This window comes from Amblyraja radiata, chromosome 22 (genome assembly GCF_010909765.2).
Source record: "Amblyraja radiata isolate CabotCenter1 chromosome 22, sAmbRad1.1.pri, whole genome shotgun sequence".
NCBI classification, from domain to species: Eukaryota; Metazoa; Chordata; class Chondrichthyes; order Rajiformes; family Rajidae; genus Amblyraja; species Amblyraja radiata.
In genome coordinates this window covers 33,057,371-33,077,598 of record NC_045977.1, presented here as the reverse complement: position 1 = coordinate 33,077,598, position 20,228 = coordinate 33,057,371, and the positions used below count along the sequence as shown (strand labels likewise).

At 43.1% G+C, this 20,228-nt stretch overlaps 1 protein-coding gene across 4 annotated transcripts in view; it reads right to left on the bottom strand.

Moving 5' to 3' along the window:
* The window catches only part of katnip (katanin interacting protein), a 64,715-nt gene that overhangs the window by 5,087 nt on the left and 39,400 nt on the right, over window positions 1-20,228 (bottom strand). For all 4 annotated transcript variants that reach the window (XM_033040959.1, XM_033040958.1, XM_033040960.1 and 1 more), the window contains 8 exons: window positions 19,031-19,196; window positions 17,576-17,739; window positions 15,767-15,831; window positions 13,333-13,443; window positions 11,761-11,900; window positions 10,584-10,685; window positions 7,749-7,909; window positions 444-529 (listed from right to left, as the gene is read on the bottom strand). In XM_033040959.1, the coding sequence (XP_032896850.1) occupies window positions 444-529; window positions 7,749-7,909; window positions 10,584-10,685; window positions 11,761-11,900; window positions 13,333-13,443; window positions 15,767-15,831; window positions 17,576-17,739; window positions 19,031-19,196 (995 nt within the window). The remainder of the gene's footprint in view (window positions 1-443; window positions 530-7,748; window positions 7,910-10,583; window positions 10,686-11,760; window positions 11,901-13,332; window positions 13,444-15,766; window positions 15,832-17,575; window positions 17,740-19,030; window positions 19,197-20,228) is intronic.

The following is a 20,228-nucleotide window of genomic DNA, read 5'->3' as shown; positions in this document are numbered from 1 at the left end:
TCTTCAAACTGTCATTAAATTTACTGTTATAAAGATTCAGACATTGAGAGAAAATTGCAGGTGTGGTCTCACTAAAGTCCCATAGAAGTGAAACAAGGTTTCTTTGAACTCCATCTCTTTTGTGATGGAGATGAAAGTAAAATTTGTTTTCCTATTTAATAAACATGCTGTGTTTCTCAAACACAGAAACCTCTTTTTAAGCAGTTTCTCATCCTACCTTTTCTATTCTTTGAATAAGTGTTCATCCATATTACCAACCTACTCCAGCCCTCATTTTTATTCACCAAACAATGTGCTATATCTTATCAAATGCATTTAAGCTCCAATATCTAGAAATTTCCACTCTCCAATTTTAGCATGGTTCTTAATATTTTCTACTCTTGGTTATATACTTCTTAATGTTTCAATTAGGCAATATAGTAGAAAAATAATGAAAATCTAACCTGGGTCAGCAGTTTGCTTCTTCTTGGATCGCTGAATAATTTGGTGCTCATTGGTCATTTTCACGTCCTGATCTTCCACTTGATTGCTGAACAAAATTAAGCAAAATAATAAGGACCTTACGGCTTAACCTTGACCTCTTCATAAACTCTAAAATGTGTCACCAACTTATTGTTATCAAGGTTCAGAGTCAATTCTTTCCAAAATTACTCAGTGGAATTCCTCATTTTCCATGTACAATAAGGACTGTACAATATCAAATGTGATGTCTACATATCTTTTTAAAATAAATATAATAGTAGTCTTAAGAAAAGAAAACACCTATGTAGGAAATTCTATCACCAGGGCACAATGGATATCTTGGGTACTTCGTGGCAGATTCAATCCATGGCTAGGTCACTATTACACTGTTGATGGTGAGTGCATATTTAGCAAATATCTGTATCTGACTTATGTTCCCAAACCTAATGCTTGGAAAGGATAGAAACAGATACAACAGCAAAATTGAAAGATTCTCAGGGCAATTGGGGGGGGGGGGTGGTACTGGGATTAAATGGATGGCCCCTTTAAACACAAAATGATGAATCATTCGAACTCTTTCTATGAGAGTATTCCTTGAAAACCAACATGCAGTATCTATATAAGTGATCATAAGTAATAGGAATAGAATTGTGTCATTCGGCCCATCATGTCTACTCCGCCATTCAATCATGGCAGATCTATCCATTCCTCCTGAACCCATCCTCCTGCCTTCTCCCCATAACCTCTGACACACATACCAATCAATCTAGCTATCTGCCTTAAATATATCCACTGACTTTGCCTCCACACCCTTCTGTGGCAAAGAATTCCACAGACTCACCACCCTCTGACTAAAGAAATTCCTCCTCATCTCCTTCCTAAAATAATGTCCTTTAATTCTGAGGCTATGACCTCCAGTCCTAGACTCTCCCACTAGTGGAAACATACTATCCACATCCACTCTATCCAAGGCTTATAGAATTTACAAGAAATACCAAGGGCGTGGATGGGCCATTTGTAAATGCATTTGTAAGTCCTCCCTCCACCACCTCCAGTTTAAATTCCATTTGGAATATTTTGGAGAACCAAGAAGCCAAGAACCAAGATGTGCACAAATGGTGAGGAATTTATTTCTTCGATATCTGATCTCCAGAACATCACGTAGGTTAAAAGCATAAAGACATTCATCTGTCTGCACAATGGTGGTTGACTTATTGCTTTAGTATAAATAAGTATAAATAAGCCACCTTCATGCGGTCAGATTGGCCTGTTTTGGTGAGCATTCCTTTTCAACAAATGGACATGATAAAGTGAACCAAGTACCTGGCCATAGCATCCAGTCCCCTGGCCAAGCCAATGATACGCATCAATTACCCTTCGCAATGTTCCTTCCGTTACGTATAATCACAGGCCTCCTACCAAAATTGACTCCACTTCTCCTCCCCCCCCCCCACCCCACCCCCTGCATCCACCGATTTCAGTTCTCTATTTCAGCTTTCGCCCCATCACCTAGATTTTCAAAATCTTTCCTAAATTGTTCTTAAAGTCAATCAAACCTTAATACAATAAACCACCATCCACTTAAGCGTAAGGACATAAACTGAGAGCATTTTGTTCTTTATGAAGACATACTATTTCAGGATGTGGAAATATGCCAATGATTGCTGAGATCGTCAAACAGAAGGAAGACTTCAAACTAGATTTTCTTTTAAGATGAAGATCATTTCATATCAGTTCATATCAAACGAGAATTAGGATTTTCAATAAACGGAAACTGAACAAAGTAAAACAAGGTCATGGTCCAACACATTCCTCTTCACAGAGAGAGCTCACTAGCGATATTGTTTTATAGCTATATTGCATGACGCAACAGTTTTCCCATTGAAAGCACATTGGCATACAGCAGTTTTACAGATATATTACTGTTCCTTCACTGTCACTGGTCTCAAAACAGGAATTTCCTACACAATAGCACCGTGGAAGTAATTTCACAACAGCTGCAGTAGTTCAAGGGGATGGCTCATCATCACCTTCTCAACGGCACTGAGTGATGGGCAATCAATGCTGGCCTTGCCATTGATGTCCACCTCTCAAATATAATCAAAAGATCAAAACTTGCTTTTCATCATTTCATTTTTGTGAACTGAAACTCAGAAGATATTTCAAGAAACCAGCACTGTTGTTCACTCGATGAAACAATGCATTGTAACAAGCCTTTTGGACCGAGTCCACGCTGACCATTGATCACCCATTCACACTGTGTTCTGTGTTATCCCACGTTTGCCTCCACACCTTAAATACTCAGGGCAATTTACAGAGGCTAATTAACCTATAAACCTGCACGTTTTTGGGGTGTGGGAGGAAACCAATGCACCCGAAGAAAACCCACGCGGTCATTGGGAGAACGTACAAACCCCACACAGAAGTCCCGAGGTCAGGATTAACCCGCATTTCTGGCGCTGTGAGGAAGAAGCTCTACCAGCTGCAAAACTGTGCTGCCTTCAATCCTCATGTTTAGAAATATTTACTTCTTTCTATAGCAGCACACTCTTGATTTTAAGAGACCCTGTTCCTGACCTTTTGATCCAATTTTCACAAAACTGCTAAGTTGGCACAGCAAATGTTGCCCTCCAGTCAATTATTATTTTACTGCCAAGACAACGTGGGGGGGAGGGGGGGTGGTCACTGAAAACAGAGAGGGGCCCGGCATGGGGGAGCGCTGAGAATGAAGAGGGACCATTGGTGACTAAAATTAATACTTTGCAACTCTGTCACCGCTCTATACATGGTGACTGCGCAGCTTGTGTGTGGTATGCAAAAGAAAGAATTTGGCTGTGACATGTCGCACGCAATAATAAAGTATCAATCGTTCAATCAACAACAAACGCACCTTTGATCCTTCTGCTTTGCCAACTACTGGGTCCATCCCAGACCACATGCTCCCTCCAGAAATAAGAGCTCCTCTTGTGTTTTACTGGGTCTACATTCACAGATGCTTTGAGACTGAATGTATATCTAATCTGGTTTGCGGGTGGTATGCATGGAATGTAGTTGTCAACGGAAAATATGGCATCTATGTGCGCACAATTGTCTACAGTACTCACAGGGGAGCTGGAGTACGTTGCCTCAATACAACCCTCACCCTGAAAGCTTGTAACTATATTTATGTGCGATTTACTTTTAAGGTAACAAGGCAAAGTGCGACTAAAGAATAAATTTGGCAGGCTGCATTGCTGGACATTTTTATTGTTCTATTTTAATCTCACTAATCACGTTTCTGCCGTCACTGTAGTGTAGACGTGCTGTTACAAGTTCAGGAAACTTGAATCCACTGATCATCCCAGAGTTTAACTGCAAGGCACATTTGGGTGGAATTCCTACCTAATTCAGGAATCCTGAATAACAAGTCGGAAGCACAAATTGATAAGACTGTTTTGGAAGTATTGGAGAAGTCAAACAGCTCAACTATTGCTCAGTTGTTTACATCTTTACTTGCTGTACTTTGGCCAGAAGGTATAAAACATGAGAATGTTCTTCTGTTTGTGACTGATGCAGCTCCGTACATGAAAAAAGCTGTTAGTTGTAGCGGGGACTCCTTCAAGGTACCGACCCCGTGACTAGCGCCTCCCACACCAAGACGCCGCCCTCTAGAGCCGATGGTTCGTTGTGACCTCCGGGAGCCCGGGACGGTGGACGCCCACAACGGGGCGGTTGAGCCACATGGACTAGCTCGCTCAGGTCCAAGTGGGCCAACTTCAAACGAGCCACAGACACAGTTTCACGCCGGCCTTCCATGTCCAAATCGAATGTAGTAGGCCTGTGGCGCAGCAACCGAAAGGGACTTTTTATACGGGCGCTGCAAGGGTGACCTGTGGGAGACATGGCGAAGAAAAACGTACGGGCAGCCCATCAGCGGCAGTGGCACATGGGAAGGGGCCACTCCATGACGCGACATTGGGATGGGAGATAGGGCGCCGACCCTCTCCCGCAAGCGGATCAGCGCCGATGACGGGGGTTCCTGGGACCCATCAGCAGCAGGGACTAACTCCCCGGGGACGGTGAGCGGAGCATCATACACCAACTCCGCGGAGGACGATGACAGATCCTTCTTGGGGGCCGTCCGAATCCCCAACAAGACCCACGGCAACAGGGCCCGGGAGACGAGCCTTCAGGGCGGCCTTCAGACAGCGGTGCAACCGCTCCACCAACCCATTTGACTGGGGATGGTACACTGTCATGTGGTGGAGCTGCGTCCCAAACAGGCGGACCACAGTTCAGACGTGAACTGGGCGCCTCGGTCGGACGTGATGTGAAGTGGAACCCCAAAGCGGGGAATCCAAGTTGCCACGAGGGCACGAGCGCACGACTGAGTTGAAGCAGGATGGCCTCCGGCCACCGCGTAAAACGGTCAACCACCGTAAGCTGGTGTGAAACACCCTGGGATGGAGGCAGTGGCCCCATGATGTCCACGTGTACGTGATCGAACCGCCGGCGTGGCACTGTGAAGTCTTGAACGGGCACCCGGACGTGTCGATTCACCTTTGATGTCTGGCATGGGATGCATACCCGGGCCCAGTGAGCGACCTGCTTCCGAAGTCCGTGCCACATAAACCTTGCGGCCACCATAGCGACCGTGGCCCGGATGGATAGGTGGGCCAGCCCATGGATCACCTCAAACACGCGATAGCGCCAGGCTGCCGGAACGATAGGCTTCCGCTGACCCGTAGATAAGTCACAGAGGATGGAACCCGAGGGACCCAACGGCACGTCCTCAAGCACCAAGCCAGAGATCGCGGTACGGTACGCTGGCATCTCATCGTCCACCAGCTGGGCCGCCGCCAAGTCGGAGTAATCTATCCCCGAGGCCGGGTTAAGCACGGCTGCAATTGCCGGACGGGACGAAGTATCCGCCACGAGGTTGCATTTCCCGGCGATGTGTCGGACGTCTGTTGTATACTCCAAAATGGCCGCCTGCTGGCGCTGCTGACGGGCGGACCAAGGATCCGAAACCTTCGCAAAAGCAAACGTGAGGGGCTTGTGGTCCGTGAAGGCTAAAAGGTGCGGCCCTCGAGGAAGTACCGGAAGTGCCTCACTGCGAGGTGTAAGGCGAGCAACTCCCGGTCGAAAGCGCTGTAGCGCTGCTCCGCAGCACGCAGGTGGCGGCTAATATAGCTCCCTACTCCTTCAAGGACACGGGCATTGCCCGGCCTTAAATACCAAATCAGGTACCAACCACATGACTAGCGCCTCCCACACAAAGACGCCGCCCTCTAGAGCTGATGATTCGTTGTGACAAGGGTTGTCACCAGGTGCTCTTAAAGTTTTATTTCCCAAAATGTTGCATTTGACATGCTTAGCTCTAGAACTTCAGCCCGTTTTGACAATGTGGGGTACATGGCTCTCTGCTGTACTCTACTATGCTGCAAAATTTTGAAAAGATAAAATAAATCGTCAACTGTTTTGAAGAAGAAGAATCTGCCACTGTCAGGATCATCAGTGAAATCATGCAGAAAAAGTCCCTCCACCGCGATCTTGTTTCCAATTGCTTCCAATTTTACAAACTTCCCACAAGCTACCACTTTCCTTGAGAAACATGGCGAAACATTTGTGAATAACTTGCAGGTTTTCAACAAAGTAACTGACGATATTCGTAAAGTTCCTGGCGTTGTAGGTAAAGACATACAAGGAAAATGTGAGAGAGTGATTTTAGCTAACAAAGATCTTGAAGAAATTCAAAACATAGCTAAAGTTCTCAAAGGGTGGTAATACACAAGATATCAACATGAATATAGCGTCTGTAGCTTGTTTTGTGTATGCACCAGTGACCTCAGCTGAGGTAGAAAGACATTTTTCACAACTAAAGCATATTCTGTCTGACAGACGGCATAGTTTAACACCAGATAATTTGAAAAAAATGCTGGTAATTATGTGCAACCATTCAACTTAATGTAGTATACCTTTACATTTTAATTTTTAATTATATTTTGGTGGTTTAAATATGCCTTTTTATGCCTTATTTTGTCAATAAATGCCTTTTTCGTGCCTTTTTTGTAATTTTATTATGCCTTTTGCCTTTTTTCGTGCCTAAACATCCTGGCTCTATTTATAACACTTGCAGTGACACATCCCAGATTAACCTACTTTAGCTGGAACTGCTGTTAAAAATAAATAGAGCTTGGGAGTAAGGGACCCGATAAATATATTGACCTCTCTTAAGCCTATACCTGAGCTAAGCTGATTATAATGGAGGGAGCCAGTCAAATTCTCCTTCATCCACTATCTATCAACACAAAGGAATTTGCCCAAATGCTGTAATCCAGCAAGATACTAAGGGGTGCAAATTGCTTTTTCACATTTAGTTTTACAGTAAATAGTATTCACAAATGCAAGCTGTTGCAGAACAAACCTCAGCTTGTCTATAGAAACCAAACAAGATTGAAGAGGTCAGATTTGGGGGGCGGCACAGTGGTATTGCTGCCTTACAGCACCAGAGACCCGAGTTCGATCCTGACTACGGGTGTGGTCTTTTCGGAGTTTGTATGTTCTCCCTGTGACTGCATGGGTTTTCTCTGGGTGCTCTGGTTTCCTCCCACATTCCAAAGACGTGCAGGTTTGTAGGTTAATTGGCTTTGGTAAAATAGTAAATTGTCCCTAGTGTGTACGACAGTGCCAGTACACGGGGTCGGCACGGACTCGGTGAGCCAAAGGGCCTGTTTCCGTGCTATACCTTTAAAGTCGAAAGCAAAGGAATCAAGTTAACTGTACATCAGTCAGTTTAAGCACAGACATTTTCTCATTTAGTCCATATAAATAGACTTTTGCATCACTCTTCGAGGCAAGTATCAGGCCAAATGTAGGGTCGAACCCACTCTAATAATGATCCAAAACGCCTGTCCATTCATTTAACTTTCACACAGATAGATTGAAGCCATTCAACAGTCTCAGAAGTGACACAAAATGCTGGAGTAACTCAGTGGGACAGGCAGCATATCTGGAGAGAAGGAATGGGTGACGTTTTGGGTCGAGACCTTCAGACCCGATTCGGGTCGAGACCCTTCTTCAGACCAGAAGTGGTTCAGACCAGACCAAACCTTCAGTCTCAGAAGTGACCTTGATTTAACTGGAAGGTGGGATGATGAATTGAGGCCACACTGTCATCCTCCAGTCCTAGTTTCATGCACCCTGGGCTGAGGAATGCAAGGTTGCAGAATCATCCCAATGCTGGCAAATTACAGGCAGAAGTATGGAAACTAGCAAGATTAGTTCTCCATAACAGATCAATTTACCTGATGATTGTGTTTCTCTCCTTATGTGCAATCTTCTCGTCATGAGTGAAGAGAATGGTGTGGTAAGGAATAACAGGGTCGCATGTCGGGAGGATACCACGAGCCACTTGACTCACCATATCCAGAATTCCATTATAGATTAATAAATCATCAACAAGCAGCTACAACAGAATAAAATAGCCTGTAAATGGGGCATTATAACAGCACAAAACGTTGTACTTATTAGATCACAGTAATGCTGTTTAGGTTAATAAAGTTCTCCGTTCCCACATGCATCTGTACACTTGGATAAAAGAGCAACACTGAATTTCTAGATATCAGCAAGCTACCTGCCTGTAAGGCCAGCACTGACCCTATACAGATTCATCAGTAACCTCCTTACAGAAAGGGTGCAGCGGTATTGATGCCTTTTAGCGCCAGATACCTGGGTTCAATCCCGACTACTGGTGTTGTCTGTATGGAGTTTGTACGTCTCCCCGTGACCGCTTGGGTATTCTCCGAAATCTTCTGTTTCCTCCCACACTCCAAAGGCATACAGGAATGTAGGTTAATTGGCTTTCTGTAATTATAAATTGTCCCTAGTGTGTGTGATAGTGTTAGTGTGCGGGGATCGCTGGTCTGTGCGGACTCGGTGGGCCAAAGGGCCTGTTTCCGCAGCGTATCTCTAAACTAAACTAAACCAAGCCATTGTGAACTTCATTGACTTGCAGTGTGTTCCAGCTGCAAATCTCATCCTTGACAAATAATGACAACTGCCCATAATATCACTGAAAATATACTGGAAGTTAATCGGTGTCCCCCCCCCTCCCCCACACACACTTCGTCTGCTGACAAAACTCACCATTTACAGCTTCTGAATGTCACTATCAAATAGTAACAAAGAAAATGAAACGCTTATCAGGTTATAAAACATGTTTAAAAACAAAATATTACTGAAGACTAAAAAAATGTGAACATATTTAAGAATCGCAATTCACTCCGAAAATGTCCACCACCTGACACTTGGGGCCACTCATTGACGTTTCTGTCCTTTCCAATTACCAAAGTCATTGTTCACCTCACCAGCTTTAGCCTGCACAGCTACAGGGAGCAGAGTCCCCAACATGAGCGCTGGAGAATTGCACCGTCTGTATTCTGCTGTTGCAATCCTCGTGTCCAGCAGCAGGTCAGGCAGCAAATTCCCAGTGCACACCCATCGGGAGGTTTGAGACTTGTGTGTTGGTAAGCAATCCTGAAGTATTACTGCCATTTCTCAGGAAAATCTAGGCCACGAAGATGTTCCCGTTAATTACCACGCCTGATTAATTAAAATCATATTTTTTCTATTTTAAACATAGTGAACACAGACCTATATTCCTGGCCCAGATTTTCCAATTCCAATGGCAACAATGACCCATTTAAAACTCTGGTAAATGCTTGCAGTGTAGATGGCCCATTATCCACACATTCCCAAAATGATGTGGTTAAATTGCCTCTTCATGATCATGATCAAGAGATAGGAATATGAACATGTCCCTTTGAACCACTTATTTCTCACCATTAAAAAAAACGTTTTTAATTTCTGTTTTGTTCATTCACTTTAATTAGTCCCCCCCCCCCCCCTCCGATTTTGCATAGTTATATCAGTTGTTACAACTTGCTTTTGTATTTTGTGCCAGTTTATTCTTGCATTCCATGTTAAATTTATCAATTTCTTGGACTTTGCTGAGCTCTAAAATGCTCCCAATCATCAGACCTTCCTGCCACTTGACCTTCTGCACAAATGTCTTCCTTGCATTTAAACACTATATTTAATTCTTGCTGTCGCCCTCGGAAGGATCTGTTTTCCTGTTGCATATTTGTGTGCTTTAAGGGAAAATATTTTCCTGCAAATCAGATACTATTTCTTCAAAATTGGTTCAGATTAACATAATCTGTTTTTGTACCGGAAGTATTTGTACTTCCAGTGGCGCTGGTGTCAGCAGCCTCCACCTACAGCCCGGTATCTTTTTGTTTTTTTGTTTATTTAGTTATGTAAAAGTGTGTTTTTTTGTGGGCTTTTTGTGTTTTGATGTGGGGGAAGAGGGTACGGTGCGGGGGATACCGTCCTTCAGCCGCTTCCTGGTGAAGACGCGACTATTATTCCAGTCGCGTCCTCGCCCCCCCCCCCCCCCCAGCGGCCTACCTACTGGATTGGCGTGGCCTTTCCTGCTGGGATCGACCAGAGCTCCAGCAGCGGCGGGACAGCGCTGATACATCGCGGGGCTGGCGATGCCTTACCGGGGATCGCCGTCTGGAGCCCAGAGTGCTGGGCCTGCTGCACCGACATCATGGAGCTGCGGTTTGCAGGCTCCCAACGCGGGTGGCGCTGATGGACAGCGCGGGGTCCTGCAGCTCGGGAGCTGCGGACTCGGGAGCTGCGGACTCGGGAGCTGCGGGAGGCGGCTGATCAGGAGGTCCGGGCCGCTGAGGAGGAGGATTTTCACCGTCGGGGTTCGGCGTCGGCGTTCCACCGGCCCGGCGTGAGGGCCTGGACATCGGCCCACCCGGGGCGGGGACTGCGGGTGCTAGGAAGGCCTCGACCACGAGTGTACATCTGGGAAGAACGGAGGGGAGGCTGGCTGGACTATGGTGCCTTCCTCACCTTGGTGCCACTGTGTTATGTTGTGTCGTGGACTTTCAGTGTTTGTGCTTTTTTTTTAAATTCTACTTTATTTTTAATATGTTTTATTATTTAGTATTATTTATTTATTTTTATTTTTATGTTACTGCCTGTAAGGGAAATTCATTTCGTTGTCTCTAACTGAGACAATGACAATAAATTTGAATACAATACAATACAATACAATAACCTACCCCAAATTCTTTTACTCCTCTTTGAGGGGTTTTCGAATAATTCCAGAGCTTTATCATTGATATAACCATGGGGCAATCAAAGATTATGTAGATCTGATTCACCTGCAACAGAGAGAGCAACTAATAATACATATTATCTTATAACATTTTGATATTTATCAATGTCACATTTATATTAGGGTGATCAGGAAACCATACTTAGAGGTAGAAGTTATTGGTCAGGTATTCACAAAGTTGACTGCAGCATTCTCCATCTACATTTCATTACCCAACTCTACAAAACTACCATATGATTTCTCTCCAAACTATCCAGATGCCTTCTCAAGTTCTCAAGAACGGGTTCTCCCCCCCCCCCCCCCCCCCCCTGAAAAACACCCCCATTAGACTCTGAACTGAACACATTCTGCAGCATGACAGACAATTAGGGATTTCTTGTTCAAACCTTTCAAATAGTTTAGTCAGCTTAGGGTTGATGTGGTTGGGTTAAGGACACAATGATGCAGAAAGACAAGTCGATGACCATTTACAGTAGCAGCTGGGAATCATAGCTACCAGGAGAGGTTCAAAGCATCAGTGCCAACTTGCGTATTTACAAAAGCAAAACCTCCTATAGTATTACTATTGTTTATTGTTGTCACATGTTCTGAGATACAGTGAAAAACATCCATTATATTGTATTGTATATACACAAATGTTTTTTTTTAAACTTCTATGTTGCAAAATCATGAAGTTCAATACATATTGATGTTAAACGAGTCAACCAGGTGCATGTTTTTTACCAAGTCAGCAGTGTAATCGACTTGTGCATTTGGGCTTTACTGTACATACCCCTGGACTGGTGTTGCAGTGATATTTACATATAAATCATGGGAAGGTTGTGTAAGAAGGAACTGGAGATGCTGGTTTAGACCGAAGGTAGACACAAATGCTAGACACTTCATCAGACAGGAAGAAGGGTCCCGACATGAAATGTCACCCATTCCTTCCATCCAGAGATGCCGCCTGTCCCGCTGAGTTACTCCAGCATTCTGTCTGTCTATTAATCATTGGTTTCTCTTTTGACAATACGTTGCAGGCCATTTTGCTGCTGAGATTATACAACAGCAATTTTTGAACAGATTTAATAGCAAAGTGCATCTTAGATATAAACTAATCTAACTACAACTTTGTTCCTTACCAGATTGGGGAGAATAGGGGCTAGCCACATGTGTCTGCCATCACTTGTATCATTTACTCCATCAACTAATTTGTCTGGGGTTCGGAGATCTCCAGAAACATTCTCCAAAACATTCACGCTGTCTGGAAAAGCAGCAATGTCTGAAAATAACTAATTAAGGATTTAAAAAACAAATTCATTTGACCAGTACATATGATTCAGAAATAACAGAATAAATACCAATAGGTATATTAGATTGTATATTATATTTGATATATAAAAAATCAAAACGTGAATGATAAGTGCTCCATGAGTGATCTAGTCTAATTGTTCATTATGTACATGGGCTAAACACAATGTCTCCATATAGTCACAACCGTCTGTGAACTCGACAAAAGAATTAAACAAAAAACACATTTGAAGCACAAAATGTTGTAATAATGCAAAAGATAGAAGGCGGAAAAATAACAACTTTATCTACAATAAGAGTTAATCAGTCTCACAAAACTCTTGTTAATGAGTTACTACCAATGAATATGTTCTCTTATTTATCAATAACCTATGCAAAGTAGTTCATCCTTTGTACTTTAAATTCCTACGTTTCAGGTACAAAGGTTGGTTTCTGCATGAAGTAATCATCTCCTCATTTGCTGAAAATTTGTAGGAAATGCTTAAGTACCACCCACAAGACAATAATCATAAAATCAGATACTTTTATTTAGGTTTATTGACAAATAATTAGTTATTATTACCAGGAGAAAATCACTTTAGCATTTGCTTGGCAATGTAAGGCAGCACAAAAACATTTTGAAGTTTCAAACGTGACATCATTTCAGAACTGATGCTCGTTTTATTTTTTTCATCCTGAATAATGTGAAGAATCAACAAGTGAGGAAGAAATTATTTTTCCCCACATTGGGCTACTCTGTTGCACAATTAAAAAAACAATTATAGTCAGAATCAAACATTAATTTACCAGCTGATAATACACTGATAGATTACCAACTGGATTTCCATTGGAGCTACAGGTTATCTTTGTTTTGCATTAACAGTAAAGGAAATGACTGACATACGGCTAATATTACCTGGTCAGCACATTTTCTATTCCATGTCGTCCAAATCAAATTACAGTGAATGCCGGAAATGTGAAAAACAAAGTGTGGAAATAATCAGGTCAGGTGACAACTGTGAAAAGAGTTTGCATTTCAGGCTGATGACTTCTCATTAGAGCTGGGGGGAAAAAAACAGATAAAACTTATAACAGAAAAAACAGATAAAACTTATAACGTACACTAGAAATGGGGGAGGAGGAAAGAAGAAAACTGAAGTTCCGAGAGAAGGGGGGAAGTGGGAGAGGGAAAAGATGAAGTGGTTGAGGATAACCTGCCTTGCCCCATTTTGTCAATTACTGGGAGATCTTGTGAGTTGGTTAGGAATCAGTTCCCCAGTGGAGCTCTGTGTCCAGGGCTCCACTGCAAGGCTTCAAGAGCAGGTGAATATTCAGAAATAAACAGTGGTCTTGGCATTTTTAAGAAGCAGCTCATGCGAGTGCCACTTTCATTTCAACTGTTACTGTATAATGGCAAAAGATACTATTCTCTGTCAGTAGGATTTTTTCACCGTTTTCATCATAGAGTTCCAGTCCATTTAAACCAATGTAATATGGATCTCCCCACGTGGTCAGCAACTGCAGCTGGAAAATAACTGGAAGAATTCGGATCAAGGAAAATAACCCAATACAAATTTATAAACTAAATTTCTGCTGACATTACCAGAAATATTTCAACAGTAATTGCCAACCATCTTCCATAACGCATCTTCACATTTAAAGAAAAGTAATTCTAAAACTAAATTTGGGCGACACAGTGGCGTAATGATAGAGTTGCTGCCTTGGAGCGCTAGAGACCTGGGTTCAATCCTGACTATGGGTGCTGTCTGTTCGGAGTTTGTAGGTTCTCCCCGTGACCTGCGTGGGTTTTCTCCAGGTGCTCCTGTTTCCTCCCACACTCCAGACATACAGGTTTGTCGGTTAATTGGCTTCGGTAAAATTCTAAAATTGTCCCTAGTGTGTGTAGGATAGTGTTAATTTGTGGGGGATCGCTGGTCGCGCAAACTCGGTGGGCTGAAGGACCTGTTTCTGCGCTGCATCAATAAACTAAACTAAATGAATGAATGATTAAAATATTGAACACCATTGCATTGTCATGGAAGTGGAAGTCAGATCGCAAAGGAAATGAAACAAGGATTGGTAATAATATTTGCACAACAGCTTTCTTAAAGTAGCACAATCGAATTGAGCTCCAAAGTATAGTCAGCGCACAACCAATGGAGTTTCAAGGTGACACTTTTAATTTTAGAGCTAGAGCATGGAAACAGGCCCTTCAGCTCACTGGATCCATGCCGATCTTTGATCACCTGTTCACACTAGTTCCATATTATCTCACTTTGCCTATACAATGGGGACAATTAGCCTACAAACCCACACGTCTTTGGGAAGTTAAACAATGTTGAAATTGAAAATGTGTTTAATATGCCAGCCAGTGGAATCAAACAGTCATAGGTTTCATGTACTAAGACTAAATCAACTCATTGAATTTTAATTAATTTAAATAGAATTAGAAATAAATTGAAGCAATGAAGCTGTACATGAGGAAAGGAGCTTTCAGGCCCATTTGTTACCCAAATTGATTATTGATCACTGCAGCAACAGATCATTAACGATAGATTAATGTACCCACTCATGCCCTTAGTCTGGGAATTCAAACTAAAGGCATTTAGCATCTCTGGAGAGAAGGAATGGGTGAAGTTTCGGGTCGAAACCCTTCTTCAGTCTGAAGAAGCGTGTCGACCCGAAACGTCACCCATTCCTTCTCTGATTTTTGCACAGCAACTTAAGGACAATGCTTAATGCTTAACGGCGGCGACTGTGGAGGCCTCAATAGGCCCGACTTTGGGTCGACAAGAGGATGGGGACTGGACTTTGTGCCTTCCCCCACAGTGGGAATCACTGTGGGGGGATGTTTTTGTGTTGAACTTCTTTTTGAATGCTATGTTGTATTTTTATTAGTGTGCTGCAAGGACATCAGAATTTCCCCTGAATAAGGGGATTAATAAAGTTTAATCTAATCTAATCTAATGTATTTACAGCTGGGTTTTTGGGTTGAGACCCTTCTTCAGATGTCTCGATCCAAAACGTCACACTTCCCTTCTCTCCAGAGATGCTGCCTGGCCCGCTGAGCTACTCTAATTTTTTGAGTATTTTCAGTTTAAACCAGCATCTGCAGTTTTTTCCAGCACAAGAGGTAATTAATGTCTTCAATCAGATGTAACTGGTGTAAAATGTATTTTCCAACATGTGCGCCTGGTTTTGTTAACAGGAACATTTCTGTCAAAGGAGCATGTGAAACAGGGCAACTCCATGCAATGGGCACAGATGCCTGTGCTTGAAGTTGTGATCCTTTCAGCTACTTCATTCTGTAGATTTATCATCTGGATGAAAGTAGTTTATAAATTTAAGGCCCGTTTGTTTTAAACTTTAGAGATACAGCTCGGAAATAGGCCCTTCGGCCCACCGAGTCCACGCCGACCGACGATCACCCCGCGCACTAACACTATCCTACACAGGTAATGTGTCGGATAGTAGGATATCCTACACACCTAAATACTGGTTCTGTTCTGTTCTGTTGTTTTGCACAATCCCGCGGGCATTGCCACTTTCATTTCACTGTACATCTTGTATGTGTATGTGACAAATAAAGCTGACTTGACTCGACTCGACACATTAGGGACAATTTACAATTTTACCAAAGCCAATTAACCTACAAACCTGTACTTTTTTGGAGTGTGGGAGAAAACCCACCCGGTCACAGGGAGAATGTACAAACTCCGTACAAACACCTGTAGTCAGGATCGAATCTGGGTCTCTGGCACTGTAAGGCAGCAACCCTGCCGCTGCGCCACTGTGCCGTCGTTACCTGAAGGACAGTACTTCATGTGTTATGAAGCGGTTTTGAAGTTAAAAGGATACAGCCACATGGCATGAGTGGCGCTTCATAGTCCATACTGGCCTGTTCCATCTTCTGAGGATGGTTCCTGTCATGTACAAAAAAATAGTCCAATTAGAACACTGAGTCCACATTCAAGATCACCAGCAGAAGTTAATTAGCCATGTATTCATAGTAATTAATCATTTAAAAGTTAATTAAAATTAGCATTAATAGTTAATAATGCCTCTATTATCCTGGACCCACGTCAATTCACCTACTGCCACAACAGATCGACAGGGGATGCAGTCTCCACTCTGTGCTGGAACACTTGGACATGAACATGTATGGCAGGCTGTTGCTCATTGACTACAGTTCAGATTCAAGATTCAATTTAATTGTCACATGTACCAATTAAGGTACAGTGAAATTTGAGTTACCATACGGCCATACTAAGTAAAAAGCAAAAATACACACAGCACATGAAATAAAGTTTAACATAAACATCCACCACAGTGGAATTAATCAACATTCCTCACTGTGATGGAAGGCAATAAAGTCCAGTTATCTTCCTCCTTTGTTCATCTGTGGTCGGGGCCTTTGAACGGGGTCTTTGCCGACGGTCCGCTGTTCAAGCCCTCTCGTCGGGATGATCGAAACTCCGGCGTCGGGACGGATCAGAACACTCTGCGGCATGGAGCTCCCGAGTCGTCCGCTTCTTACCGGAGACGTTAAGTCCACAGGCCCCGCGGTCGGAGCTCCAACACTGGCGATCCTCGGCAAAAGATGCCAGGCTCCGCGAAGGTAAGTCCGCGCTGTACCCGCAGCATGAAGCTCCAGGCCGGTCTCCAGGAAAAGCCGTACCACTCCATGTTGTAGGCCACAAAGGGAGGGCGGAGATGCGACACGGAGAAAAATCGCATCTCTGTCGAAGTAAGTGACTGAAAAAGGTTTCCCCCGATTCTCCCCTGCACCCTCCCCCCCCCCACATAAATCATGCCAAGAGACATTAAAACTAACATTCAAAACATACTTAATATAATAAAAACAGAGAAGGAACTAGACAGACTGCTGGCGAGGCTGCTGTTACAGGAGCCACCCAGTGGTGACAGTTTGGTGTTAACACCGTAATTTCTGTCAAACCCATCCACAATCAGGGAGCTGGATCCACAAATTCCTCATCGTCAGACATCAATCAGTAAGGATTGGAAACAACACCTCTTCCTCACAGACCATCAGCACAGGGAAAATCTCAGGATAGCGCAGTCAATTCCCTGCTCTACTTTCTCTGTACCCATGACTGTGCAGCCAGACGCAGCTCCAATGCCACTTTTGGCAGTCGGTGGGACCAGGAACCCATCTGAAGGCTCGTCTATCGGCCGGACCGGGAACCCTCCCAAAGGATCGGTGGTCAACGGGACCGGGATCCCGCCCAAAGGCTCGTTGGGGCCCCGCACGAAGGCTTGTCTGTTGGTGAAACCGGGAACCCGCCCGAAGACATGTTGGACAGTGTAACCAGGAGGGAGCTGGAGACGTCGGATGTGAGGAGCGTGGGCCAGTAGGAGGGTGAATGGGGCAATGCCTCCAGCGTCTACAAGTTCAGCTGCAGGAGGCGCCCTCAGGACATAAAGAAGGCCAGACGGGCCAACAGGTCAGGATTTTGAATAATGGCGCCAAAAAAGGCGGCGCCTACGTGTCATAAATCCAAAAGGAATGTCACTGTGCAGTTGCCTATGTGACAAATTAAACACCATTGAACTATAAATTCGCCAACGAGACCGCGTTTTTGGATGAATGACGAGTCAGAGTGAAGGAGGGAGATCAATAAACTGGGTTGAGTGGATTTTTCTTACCTAACTTGTTGTTTAGGTGCTGCCTCGTTGCTCTTCTGGAGATAATCTATGAAGAGAATTTCCTGAGCAAAGTCAAAATGACATTTGCCTGAACCTTTGCGAATGAGGAAGCCCTCTGGTGGTGAAATACAGTACCCATCAATGGTAATGTGGACAATCTTTGCCTAATCAAAATGAAATGGTAGACAGATTATACAACAATGGCCCATGCTCACCATGGTCCAATACAGCAAGTCTGTACTTACCTTGGCTCAGGGGCAACTCAGAGGATGAAAGTTGCACATCCTCAACAGCATCACATTGTATTATGCCAGGGAATGCTTCCACCATGCAGAAACACTCAGAAATATTATGCACCATTAAAACTTAGACTATTAAAACCAAAAAATATTAAAAATACTCAAACCACGTTTTGTATCTATTTAAATAACTAGGTAACTAAACTTTACTTTACATTATAAAATATTATTATAAACAATTATTACTTTGGACGACTTTCAAACCTTACTTTATTCATTGAAATGCTAATAATTCATTATTAGTATATATTACTTATTATATTCTTTTGAGTTTATATAAACAGAGGGCTTAACCTGGCACAGCTCTTTGTGCAGATCACCCATTACAAATTTATGTTCATGTTTCTATTGAATTATTCTGACGAAGAAACATTGAGGGGGTTAACATTCTTTGTTTTTTAGTTTAGAGATACAGCATGGAAACAGGCTCTTCGGCCCACCGAGTCCGCACTGACCAGCGATCCTCATGCACTAGCATTATCCTACACATTAGGGACAATTTACAATTTTTTTTACCGAAGCCAAATAAACCTACAAACATGTAAGTCTTTGAATTGTGGGAGGAAACTGGAGTACCCAGAGAAAACCCACATGGTCACAGGAAGAATGTACAAACATTGTGACCTAATTTGTGGCAATGCTCTGGAACCAAGGGTGTCGGAAAACTGGTGGTGAACCTGTACATGCAAACTCATTAGAACCATTTTTCATGCACAAACAGTGACTACATTAATTGTTGCAATATGATACGAAAGGATACAAAAAGGTACAGTATAAAACTATAGTAAACATCAGCACTGATGTATAATATCAACACATTATGATTATAGTTCTGTAAATATAATTAAATGATCATTGCACCACATTGCCAATACAGGTGCTCCCCGATTTACGATGCTTTGAGTTGCGATATTTCGACTTTACGATCAGCAAACGCTCGGCAACGGGATTGAGCCACACGTCACTTCTGGTCTCGTGATCACAATACGTTTTTGACTTGCGATATTTTCGGTTTACGATGGGTTTATTGGAACGTAACCCCATCGTAGGTCGAGGAGCAACTGTATATATAAACTTCAAATGTGGAAATAAAATATAAAATCTGCCATTTTTATACTTCTAAGATCCCGTTTAGAAGCCCTTTGCAATGACTCACCCCTCTGTATGTATCTTCTGGGGACTTGTTATAGTTCCAGAAGCGAAATCCAACAATACGCTGTTGCTGATTAAAACTGATTGTGATGATGTGATTCTTTCCATAGGTGAAAGGAATCAGCCACATATGTTTATCTTCCGTGGTGATATTAATCCCATCAATCAGCCTTAGCAAAGATACCAGGATTCAGTTAGTCTTTACAAGTCTCCAAGGCTGAATTTCCACTTTATATCTAAGATGAAATTTTTAGAAGCAATAACTCCCAAGTAACATCAGTTTTACTGCTTAGACTCTGAAGGACAGGGTCTGAACAAGAACCAAATAAAAGACTTGTAAGAGGGGAACCGAGAGGACAGAGCTGCAAAGGAGGGTCAAGGTGGAAGAGATAGTGTTTACTAGTTGTAGACTTCAGCATACGAGCAAAGAAGTGGAGTGACGATTAATTATAAAAATGTTAGTTCAGCCACAAGTGGAATAAATATCACATACATCATGGAGACGAGATTTACAAATGCAAGTGCTTACGGCAAGATGCAGAAGAAATTTGCTCAAAAGAATTCTGGAGATGAATTTTTAATTCTATACAGCATGGAAACAGAAAGGAGGATAGACAGGAGATCCCCTTGGGATGTTCTCCTTAGGACAAGGGAAGCCCTGGGCTCTAATAGAGAAATTAAAATAATGAAGGATATAGACAGGGCAGTGCCTTAGGGGACATACCATGAAGGAGAATGGCAAAACAACCAAAATTAACATGAAGGAACATTTTTATAAGCAGCCGGTGGTTTATTGTTTGAGATGTCCTGCTTGTGGAAATGGTGGAAGCAGATTCATCAGGGTGTTGAACAGCAAACTATCTGAAGGGCTACAGGGAGAGGCCATAGTTGGATTGCTGAAGCAAACAACCAGTACAGATAACGTGAGTCAAATGCACTCCCCCTGTGCAGTAACCATTCTGTCATTCTGCGAGAGGAGCAGGAGAGAGAAGGGGAAGCAGAAGAAAGGTAGAGTGTTCAAGTCTACATGAAGAATATGCTGGTGTCTGGGGCAGTAAGCCATTGGCACAACAGAACATTGGTGACATTTTAGTTATTTCCATTTTTTTGCAGGTTTTTTCTGCCGGCACCAAGTCAACTGTGGGAGCAATTAAGTTCTGACACGGTATATAGATGCATCACAGCATGGTTTGGGAGCTACT